This window comes from Magnolia sinica, chromosome 17, assembly GCF_029962835.1.
Source record: "Magnolia sinica isolate HGM2019 chromosome 17, MsV1, whole genome shotgun sequence".
NCBI lineage: Eukaryota > Viridiplantae > Streptophyta > Magnoliopsida > Magnoliales > Magnoliaceae > Magnolia > Magnolia sinica.
Genome location: NC_080589.1, coordinates 1,790,537 through 1,802,072, shown reverse-complemented (window position 1 = coordinate 1,802,072; position 11,536 = coordinate 1,790,537). Strand labels below are relative to the sequence as shown.

The window sequence follows — 11,536 nt, the reverse complement described above, 5'->3', positions numbered from 1 at the left end:
GTTACCCCTCCATACCAACCTCTGTGCTCTAATGCTTTGCAAGCCCTACCATGATGTATGTGTTTTATCCATGCCATCCATTCATTTTGCCGGCTCATTTTAAGACATGAACTCAAAAATGATACAGATCCAAAGCTCAAGTGGACCATACCACAGGAAGCAGTGAGGATTAAATACCTACCGTTAAAAAAAATTTAAGAGCCACCAAAGTTTTAGATCAAGCTGACATATGTAATTTACTTTATCTAAGTTTGTGTGACTTCATGGACACATTGGATGGCTAATAAACATTAAACAATGCAGTGGGTCCTAGAAAGGTTTCAATTGGGAGTCATTATCCCAACTGCTTCCTGCGGTGTGGTCCACTTCTATTTTTTAGCTCATGTCCTCGAATGAGTTGGAAAATGGATGGAACCGAGTTGGAGTCCTATCTTCGTGGGAATTGCCTCGTGGAGGGGTTGGATGGCATGCATATAAACATCGTGGTCGGGGCTGCGGATTAGTACGAACCCCGAGGTTAGATAATGACGGTCCGTCCTATCAGAAGCTCCGTGAGGCTTACCATTGTATACGTGTTTTATTCAAGCCATTCAAACATCATTTTAAAGCACGAGCACAAAAAGTAGAGAGATCGAAGACTCAAGTGCACCACACCTCACTAAGCAATAGTGATAATCACCCATTGTTGAAACCTTCTTAGGGCCCACCGTGATGTTTATTTGCAACCTGAATTGTTCATAAGGTGAGTTGGATAACGGGAAAACATAAATATCAGCTTGATCCAAAACTTTTGTGCCCTCCAAGAGATTTCAATAGTAGACATCTAATCTCTGTGGTCCACTTGAACATTCAATCTACCTTACTTTTGGGCTCATCACTTAAAAAGATTTTTGAAAATGTATGAACAGTTCGGATAAAATACAAACATTACAGTGGGCCCTACGGAGTCCCAGGACGGTTAGTCTCTATTTAGGTTCTGGTGGGGGTAGTACCCAATCCTCGCCCTTTATTCTATGTCCTTGTCAGATCATTTAGAATGATTCCAAAAATGAAGCAGATCCATATCATGGGAAATTGTGGTAATTGACTATTAAAAAGTTTTTGCAGGCCACAAAAGTTTTCGATGAAACTGTGACGGGAGTTACAATCATTTATTTGTTCCTCAATACAAATTTCATAATGTTCGTGCTCACATTGTTTTCAGTATTCTCAATAAATCTGGCACTTCCAATCTCAACAATCCTAATAGAGTGGAAATGTCAGTAAAATAGATAATCTTTTGACATTTCCAAGTATCTTATAAAGAAACAACTTATGGTTATGGAATTGAGTTTTCGTTCATGTGGATTATAAACATTGGCCTCAGCACGAAATCCTCAAGCATTCAGGTATAAGAGATTTGGTTTTCTCCCATTCCACAACTCAAAGGGAGTTTTACTTATACTCTTGTTAGGAATTCTATTAAGAATATGAACTGCAGTTTTGATCGCATCACCTTATAGAGATTTTTGGTAATGTCAAATTGTTTATCATGCTTCACACCATGTCTATAAGGGTGTAACTGCGTCTTTCAACAACATAATTTTGCTATGGAGTCACATGCATGATATACTGAGTGACAATGTTACAATCTTATAGGTATCTAGCAAATGGCCTTGGATGGTGACCCGATTCGTTATATCTGTCATATTATTAACCACCACGGTCAAACATGACGACCTTAATATTCTTGTCGAGTTGATTTTCAACTTCATCTTTTTATATTTAAAAAGCATTCAGGACATCTGATTTTATATTGATAAGATAAATATACCCAAAATGAGAGTAATCATTTATAAATGTAATAAAATATTTGTGCCCACTCCACGATGTTATAAGGAATGACCCACAAATGTCTGTGTATCACCTTCAAGAGTCCACACTCCTTGTTGGACATTTCTTTTTGGTTATGGTCTGCTTACTCTTGATATAATCAACACACATTTTATAATCGGAAAAGTCTAGAGAATGAATAATCCCTTCTAACACAAGCTCATCCAATCTCTCACGAGAGATATGATATAATCACTTATACTACAACATGGAGGAATTTTCATAGTATAGTCTTCGTTTAGATTATATTTTATTTCTATGCAAGGCATTCACATTATAGACGTGTGAGGCATTCAAGACCAGTTGATATAGGTTGTTCACCATAGAACCGGTGCCAACTTTAATTGAATTAAAGTAAAGACTCAATCTTTTATTCTCGAATGGAAAAAGAATAACCTAATTTATTCAAACGAGAAATAAAGATCAAATTATATCTTATAAAATGCACACAAAATGTATCTGTTAGTTCCAATAAATGACCTGACTGACCCTAACTTATGCCGATGAACTACGACTGCTTACACATTAACTTTAACACCATTACCTACATATACTGAGCGTTCCACATCGGTTGGTGGCCTGCTCTGTAGCAAGTCCCTTCTTGACAAGCCATTACTTTATGTAGTCTTTCTTTTGATGGTCCATCTTCTTGCACAAGAAACAATTATTGTTTTTAGCCCGCCTGTTGCTAGATTCATTCCCAATTTGATTTACATTATTTCCAATTGGAGTATTTGGGGATTCCTTAGAACCTTGTTTCCTTTTTATCTTTCATTCATGTCCATGTCCATGTCCTAACGTTATCAGATTAAAATTTTATGCTTTGCTTAGTGTCTTGATCTTATCTTTCTCTTGGACACACTGAGAAATCAGTCCATCCAACGTTCATTTGTCATTGAGTATTATACTTTACAAAAAACATATTGTATTGAGAAGGAAATCAATTCGTCCAAAGTCCATTTGTCCTTTAGAGTATTATAGTTCACCAGAAACATACTATATTGATGAGTTAGGTTGTTCATGACTAAGTGAACCAATTGTTCATCTGTAATTTTCAAGCTCAAAGAGCGGATCTTAGAGATCACTTCAATATGCTCTATAATGTATTCAAGAATGTTTCATTTTCTGTTATAAGATGATTAGGTTAATTTGTTCAGTAGGAAACTCACTTCAACCTTATCCGATTTCTTGAATCGGTTTCCCATTTCAGTTAAGAAAGCTTTGGCCTTGTTTACATTAGGCATGACACCCTTCATTGTCTCAGAAATCGAGTGTTTTATGATTTTGAGACACATACTATTGGATCTGAATTATGCCTCATAACGATTAACCTTCGATTCAATATCACTTTTAGATGGTCTTGGAGGTTTCTAGCTTTTCCAAGGCAATGTCTAACTTTAGGCAACCTAGGATAATTTTTATGGAGTCCTTCCACTAAACATAATTTGACCCGATTAGTGTAGGAACAAGATGCATTTGAGTTGGAATTGTACTTGGTTGCAAAATACACTCACATTAACACATTGTTTTAAAAAAATAATTCATGTACAAAATTGAATGTCCGACACATTTTATTACAAGTTCAATTGATTGGGGCCTTAAATTGAACTCCCTAGGATGAAAATGGGTCTAACCATTCAATTCTGGTGAGAATCGATTACATCGTCATTACTCCTTTTGTGGGAGGCAGTCATAACATGCAAGTGACTCTCATAAATATGAAGTTAATCGATGCCAATTATATAAATCTAAGACACTTAACACCCGCGAGTAGGACGAATCTTCCAGGTTTACATCACTAGCACCATTTAATCTACCCCGTTCGTGCCTCTACCAAACAGTGATCGTCTGTATTTTCTTCACTGTCCGCATTGAGTACAAACGTAACCATATGCAATTCTACCTTCGTATCCTGATATCATAATTCTATACCTGTAAAAAATTTATCGTTTGAGGTCATTATGGTAGCTAACACAAACTGAATCCAATCTCACGAATATGGACTTATGATTGCAATTTTAATCTTGCCTTCAACGAATTAACTATAAAATAGTCTAATATGATCCAATAAGTAACTACCATTGACCATTGAAAAAATAAAAAATTCATAAAATAAAACAAATGGTTAGGTTTCAGGTCCCTTTTCAATAGCTCACGTCAGCTGGATGACGGGCTTAAATTGGACCTAATCAAAACTTTTCATATATGATCTATATATCATGCATGGCAAAAATAAAAATAAAAAAATGATCATAATATTCACAAGATGGATGGTATACGGTCAATGTTTAGTTTCATTTAAATGGACAATATGTCCTGCTTGGATAGCCTGAATTTGATACTTAGGTCCAACACAAGATACAAAATACTTGATCGTCCATTCAATGAATGTTTCAAATGGAACACCCACGATACATAAATGAATGGTTCAGATATAACACCAATGCCTATATCATATGCTGACATTAAAACTTTCAAATGGACCCTAACATTGCTGGCCTAAAAACAATCAAGGCCCACCTTAAGAAAACGAGCGAGCAAGAGGGCCTGATTGGGAGGATTCAACAGGCGAGGGCGATTGAATGATTCAGGAGAAAAAACAGAAGAAGTGAGCGGAACATGGTAGTTGCTGATCTGGAAACAATAACAACAGAAAGGGAAGAGGATCGAATCCCTAAACCCTAACAACCACCTTTCATTGCCCTCTCCACGGCCTCTCTCTCTCTCTCTCTCTGTCAAACCCATCCCGTGGCCACACATACGGGCAATTCACGTCTCTCTCAATAGCAGTCCATCCACTGCATCTGAACGGTTCGGATCGCTGAATCATGGGCCGCATTTGCAAGTATTAAAAACCCGAGTACGCTGTACGAAGAAAGCCTCGGGTCGCGTATCGTGTAATCTCAATTTTCTTTCCAGCTCCGTCTCTGCTGAAGAAATGAAGCGAAGAAAACTGGAATCCGTTTCCGAAGCTCGGATCTCAGACCCGAGAACCGAAGAAAGAAGCGAAGAGCCGATTTCGAGGGAAAATCGCTCCTCCTCTCTCTTCTCATCTCCGAGGAGAATCCTTTTGCTATGCCTGGCCTTCCGTACAGCTAATTCCTTACTCGTGCGGACCTACTTCAACCCCGACGAGCACTGGCAGTCTCTGGAGGTGGCCCACCGCATCGTATTCGGGTATGTCCAATCCCAGCCCTACGTTCTCATCCATATCTACACGCATTTTTGGGTTTTGGTTTTGATATAGCTCCCAAATAGTGGGACCCACTTTAGATGTGCTCAAAATCGGATTGGTTACACGGTCATGATCTCTGATTAGTGGACATTTTATGTTGAATCTGAACCATTGATTACTTGGTGTCCAGTGATTGATATAGTGCTGTATAGTGGGACCCACTTTACATATGCTCAAAGTCGGATCGATTACACAATCATGATATTTGATTAATGGTTTTTTTTTTTTTTGAATTTGAACCGATTAATTGTGTTTTGAAGATCAATATAATGCCCCAATCGTGGGACCCACTTTAGGTTGGTAATGTACTCAGAATTGGATCGATTACACAGTCATGATCTCTGATTGGTGGAAAATTCTTGGCAAACTCGGATCGTCAATTACTTGGGTTTCCACCAATCGATATGGCGCTTATATAGTGAGACCCTCTTATATTGGTCGGGTACTCAAAATTGGGCTGATTGCATTTTTGTCAAATTTGGACCATTGATTATTCAGCTGAACAATCGACCAGTATTGATCATAATTGAAGTGTATTTTTATTTTTTTATTTTTTATTTTTCAGTTATAACTTATAAGCTATCTGCACTGGTTCACACATAGCTTGACCCACTATAGATTGGTAATGTGCTTGGAATCGGATTTATTACTCGATTGCAATCACTGATTAGTGGACATTTTTTCTTTTGCTGAATTCGGACTGATGATTAGTTGGGTGTCCAGAGTCCACTGATTGATTTAGTGTCCAATAGTGGGACCTACTTTAGATTGGTCAGGTACTCAAAATTGGATTGATTGTATTTTTTGTCCCAAACAGTGGGACCCACTATAGATTGGTGTTGTACTTAGAATTGGATTGTTTATGCAATAATGATCTCTGATTAGTGGACATTTGTTCAATTTGGATCATTGATTACTTGGGTGTCCATTGATAGGTATAGCGCACAAATCACAACACCTAATTTATATTGGTCAGGTACAAAATTGGATTGGTTGCTTCTTCTTCTTCTTCTTCTTTTTGTTTTTTGTTTTTTTTTTTTTTTGTTTTTGTTGTTGTTTTTGTTTTTGTTTTTTTTTTTTTTTGTGTCGAATTTGGACTTTTGATTAGTCAGCTGTCCACCAACTGAGGAGGATCATACTGGAAATGTAATTTTTTTGGTTATAATCCATCTGCAATGAATCCCACTATTCGGGTGGTTTGGATTTGAGGTATGTGGCATGTGTATAGTGGGGGAGCCTCACCTGCATCTGGCTACAGCTTGTATGGCTGCACTGTGTCGAAGCCCATTATTTTAATCTATTACTCATTGAATGGTTGGATTTGGATGACCAGATATGGACATCTTACGTGGGAATGGAAGAAGGGGATCCGAAGCTACCTTCATCCACTGATCTTTGCTCTCCTGTACAAAATCCTTGAGTTCTTCCATTTGGACACTCCCTCGTTCATGGTAAGATTCATTTTTTTAAAATGGGATTTGGGTGAGTAGATATTGAGGAGGTGGTCTGCCGCACATGTGCCCAATGTTGCACATGTGTTGAGATCGAGGTCATTCATCAGATGGAGCAGACAGTAGTCTAGCCCTGGCACAAAAATCAGGCTGGTCTGCTTAACAGGGGCCACATACAATTATGAGATAAAAAATGGATGGTTGGGAGAAAGATAACTAACATCCTGTTCTCAGTGTACGCATATGCTCAACCTGATGATTGGACCACCACCCACCACCACCCCCCCACCTTTTTTTTTGGGTTGGGCATGTTCATGGTGTATCCCACCTGATGAGTGACCCTGATCCTTCATGAAATGCCTCTTTAAACTCTCCTCACTTGAATTGCCTCATCAGTTCTCGTCCTTTGTTTTTACACTCCTTAGTTATGTAATTTGACTGCTATGCATAGGTTGAAATACATTAGAAATTTGATTGGATATTAACTTTTGTAGCCACCTTCGACATATGCAGTTGTTTTTGTGGCGACTCATCCACCACATGCACTGTTATGTGCACATTAATCTAGTCTGTCTGCATCGTGGACCTCATCATGGATGGAGCATATCCCCAACACTTAATACCCAGTGGGTATCTGTCAGATGGATTGTTGAAAAGGAAATGGCCAGCTATCCAAATTCAACAGTTTATCTCAGATTGACAATCTGCTCACTATGATTTTTGGGCCATGAAGCATCAACAATGACAATCAAGTTGAATGGATAATTTTAAACTGTTAAATTTCTGTTAATGGCTATTCTGCTCAAATCCAAACCAGCGGCTGCATTTAAGACTTCTATGAATTGGGGGTATCGTGGCAATTGATAGAAAATCTGTTTTTTCTGGTCCGACATAGAACAGGATACCATATCTGCCAGTGCTGGCATTGGCGAGATCTTCTCTGTCGACTACCAGATGCTTTCTCATTGAAGTCGCCAAAACTGATGTCGATGTACTTATTTGTTACATTTGTGGAATTACATGATCCACGACCAATGGACATGCATTTGCATCCTCAGTCATTATATAGTACAAACAAGATCCACAGTTCAGTGGTTTGGACTGTTGATTTGGTGTGCTCCTAAGTGGATGAACCATGCTCCAAAAATCACTCCTACTGGACAATTCTAAGCATTTGGTCAGTGTCCTGAAAATAGAATAGTGAAAGAAACTACAATGATGGGCCACATTCAACCGACAAGATGCCAAAATTAGATGGTTATCATCCTTCAATCTGGGAAGTATTTGGGAATTGTCCGTTTGCTGCAGGACCCATCAACTAAAAGGTCTAGATCACTGAACCATGGGACCCAAGGATGTGATGTATATACCTGCTTTTAGGGTCATATAATTCCTAATTAATCCATAGAGTGCCAATTTAGAGTGTAATCCAAATCCTCAAGTTCTTCAATATTGGTCTGTGTATCCAGTTTTTGAGAATAATGTGTAATGCTTATTTTAATGCTTCTCAGATGAAGGCTCCACGGCTTCTGCAGTCCATTTTTTCCTCATTTGGCGATCTCTACTTGTACAAGCTTTCTTATCTAATCTTCAATGAGCGTGTTGCTCGATGGGCTGTATCCTTTCATTCTCTCTCTCTCTCTCTCTCTCTCTCTCTCTCTCTCTCTCTCTCTCTCTCTCTCTCTAATCTTTTTAAATGTAATTTGAAACAACTAACCATTAATGACACCATTACATTAGCAAAGGTTATTTACTTAACTCTCTTACAGCTCTTTTCTCAGTGGGTGAACTGGTTTATGTTTTTCTGTTCCACACGGACCCTATCAAATAGCCTGGAGACAGCATTGACCATGATCGGTCTATTCTACTGGTGGCCCTCTCTCAAAGGTCTGTCCAAACCAGGTCCATTGGCTTCAAGAAAGTTAGCTTTGGCTGTGGCGGCATTAGCTTGTGCTGTTAGACCAACAAGTGCTATTACATGGTTGTATATTGGCCTTTTGGATCTGTTTAAAATACGTAATAGGGTGAAATTTCTATTCCTTGAGGTAGTCCCAATCGGGTAAGTAGTAAAATCTTCTTATTTCACAAATTCAATGAATATTTTGTAAATGCTCATGCTTACAAGCCATGTTTATGATTTTTTTAATTCGCGAGGACATGTTGCCTTAAGGCCAACCTGCATTTTATTTTATTTTTGGTTATGTATTTGATTATACACAATCTCATTTGTCTTTTTAATGTTTCCTCCTGATGGTATCAGGGCTCTAGTGCTCGGAATCACATCTTTATTAGATCGGTGGATGTATGGTTCATGGGTGTTCGTGCCTCTTAATTTTCTCAAGTTCAATTTTCTCTCTTCTGGGGGAGACTATTATGGGACCCACAAATGGCATTGGTACTTCACCCAGGGATTCTCAGTCATGCTTTTCAGTTTCCTACCATTCTCAATAGCTGGCATCTTTCAGTCCAAGGAATGGAAGCTTTCTGGCCTGATTGCATGGGTTTTAGGACTTTATAGTGTCCTTGGTCACAAGGAATTCAGGTACCCCAATGTCAACTCTAACTTCAACTAGTTTTATTTTTATCAAACTGAAACCGCATCTTTTAGTGGTAATTATTCTTCATACCATATGAATTTTGAGTACCTGCTAATACAAACAGAGTTACAGGTTTGTCCTGCCAGTGCTTCCCATTGCTTTAATGTTCTCTGGATATTCATTAGCGGCAATGGAAAACCTTGATTCTTCGGATAATAGAAAGAAAGGAGCTTCAAAATTCCACATCAGGTGTCCCACTAAAATGCAGCTGTCGATCTTTTTCTTGCTTGTGACCAATCTTCCAATGGCTTTATATATGAGCTTGGTTCATCAGGTAAAAGCAAATTTTCTTATAAACAAGCACAATGTTGGATACTATTTTTCTTTTCATTTCCATTCCTCTTTGTTGAAAGATGCTGTTTGCGGGTTCAAAGCCCTAGTTCTATAAATTTTCTTTTTCCTACCGGTTTTATGGTTGTGGAAGGAACCTTCTCCTTTTCTTCTTTGCCCTCCTGTTTGTTTTTTTTGGGTGGTGCAAGTGCTTTGGTTGATTCTTACCTATGAGCATGCCAGACAGAGAGGAAGTGAAGATGTTATGAACTTTTTAGCCAAAGAGGCCCTTCATGGAAGAGTCGATAGCGTTATTTTCCTAATGCCCTGCCATGCTACACCTTATTACTCCACCCTACATTGCAACTTGCCCATGCGCTTCTTGGATTGCTCTCCGAGGTGATTACTATGGAATTTTGGCCAACCTTTTAAGATGAAGCTGTTCTCCAGAATCGTCTATTTTTCATGTGACACGTTTTTTTTTTTCTTCATAGAACCGTGCCAGCATAACTTGCATAGGCATATGGCAGTGTACCTCCTGCTAACTGAGTTTTACATTATATGGGGAAGCATGAGATCACTCCATCCATCAGGCCACTTGCCCCATATTCAATGTGGAAACTGGAAATCAGGTCGATCCAATACTCAGGTAGGCCACACCATGGGAACCTGGAAATCAGGTCAATCCAATACCCACAGTTTAAGTGTGGATCTCATCATGATGTTGATCTGCCATCCAATCGATTCATCTGATGCACCTCATCAAGATGAAGGAATGCACCAAAAGTCACGCTATTTGAAAACTCAGATGGGCCATAACACATGAATTTAGAGATCCAAGGCATGACTTTAGACTATTCTGTATGTTGTGGCCCACTTGAGTTTTGTAGCTGCCTGATGGACGGGATGGATCACATTAACATAAGGTCTTTCCCCCGCTTACCCCAATGTTAGCAGTAGGTACACCCCCCAGGTACCTATGTGAGGTACACTTGCATTTCATTTTTCATATTGTTGATGTAGCTTTATCTTGATATTTTCAGCGACGATAAAGGAAGCCTTGATGAATCAGACCGTTTCATGATGGACCCAGTTGGGTTTGTATCGAACATGGCCGGGAATTGGTCCGTACCTAGCCACATAGTAATGTTTGATTCTGAAGAAAGAAAGTTGAAAGAGTTTCTAACCATGCATTCCTTCAGAGAGGTGAGTTCTAACATAGCTGATTTATCTGTCCACCACAGCATTTGGTAATTCAAATCTTGACTTGATTCTTGCATTTTTCTGTCAACCTTGGTGATGATCAACAGATAAAAAGATTTTTCCACGCACACTTCAAAGTGGACCGTGATCTTCAAGCGTCTGTTCTTGTGTATGCCTGGAAAGGCGAGTGATGGGCCACACATTCATGCAAGGTAATCTTAGTTGGACGCATTTGTTATGGCTTATAGGCTCCAGTTGCTATGAGTTTTTCCAATGTAAATCTATCGTGTGATTAATTGGCGTTCGCCAGTATATTAAATGACAATTTATTTCTGATTTTTTTTGTTTGAGATTCAGAAGCCATCTTGAGAGAGAGAAAGAGAGAGAGAGAGAGAGGCCATGAATGGGTTTTACCATGCAACTTGTTGTAGGTGATCTGTTTCTCTTATTACGTTCTCGATGGCTGCTACCATATATTGTATGAGATTCTAGCAAAAGTTTTAAGGCATTCAGTTTTTTTTTTTCGGTGAACTTTCTTGATTTGGTGGTGTTGATTTAAGAAACCATGTTGACAATTTGGCCCCACTTGTAGAAGTTGAAAGCCCAAAAGGAACTGCATGTACCCTACCTATGGGGTAAGTAAAAAAACAGGCTCTAGTTATAGCAACTAACAAGCCCAGATGGGATTGAAGCAAGTGTTCCACCCCAGCATTGCATGATAAATGAGGTATTGCATACAATGCTAGGGATGAGTGTTTGTTTGCACAAGTGGGGCCCATTACCGTTGGCGTGATGGGCATCAACTAGGGGAATACAGACATTCCCACCTTTAAGGGGCCATTAGCAACTGCAATAGGTGATTTCAATTCATACGGATTCCATAGTAATTATCAAATGCATATCATATT

The 11,536-nt window shown here is 38.9% G+C and overlaps 1 protein-coding gene across 2 annotated transcripts; it reads left to right on the top strand.

Moving 5' to 3' along the window:
* The first annotated feature begins 4,368 nt into the window (after positions 1 to 4,368).
* On the top strand, positions 4,369 to 11,064 carry LOC131230217 (mannosyltransferase APTG1). Of its 2 annotated transcripts, XM_058226037.1 has the most exons (10): positions 4,369 to 5,049; positions 6,441 to 6,558; positions 8,070 to 8,174; positions 8,328 to 8,617; positions 8,819 to 9,100; positions 9,228 to 9,429; positions 9,673 to 9,824; positions 10,469 to 10,631; positions 10,736 to 10,840; positions 10,986 to 11,064. In XM_058226037.1, the coding sequence occupies exons 1-9, from the start codon at positions 4,811 to 4,813 to the stop codon at positions 10,817 to 10,819; spliced, it is 1,635 nt and encodes a 544-aa protein (XP_058082020.1). In that variant the 5' UTR covers positions 4,369 to 4,810; the 3' UTR covers positions 10,820 to 10,840; positions 10,986 to 11,064. The 2 variants fall into 2 exon arrangements, with proteins under 2 accessions (XP_058082020.1, XP_058082019.1); XM_058226036.1 differs by lacking the exon at positions 10,986 to 11,064 and having other exon boundaries at positions 10,736 to 10,964.
* The last annotated feature ends 472 nt before the right edge of the window (positions 11,065 to 11,536 follow it).

Excerpts from the sequence above, each read along its gene's own strand:
- LOC131230217 (XM_058226037.1), top strand. The coding sequence starts at position 4,811 with ATGAAGCGAAGAAAACTGGAATCCGTTTCCGAAGCTCGGATCTCAGAC. Across the intron at positions 8,175-8,327 it reads AGCGTGTTGCTCGATGGGCT|CTCTTTTCTCAGTGGGTGAA; the intron begins GTATCCTTTCAT and ends ACTCTCTTACAG. Across the intron at positions 9,825-10,468 it reads TTCTTGGATTGCTCTCCGAG|CGACGATAAAGGAAGCCTTG; the intron begins GTGATTACTATG and ends TGATATTTTCAG.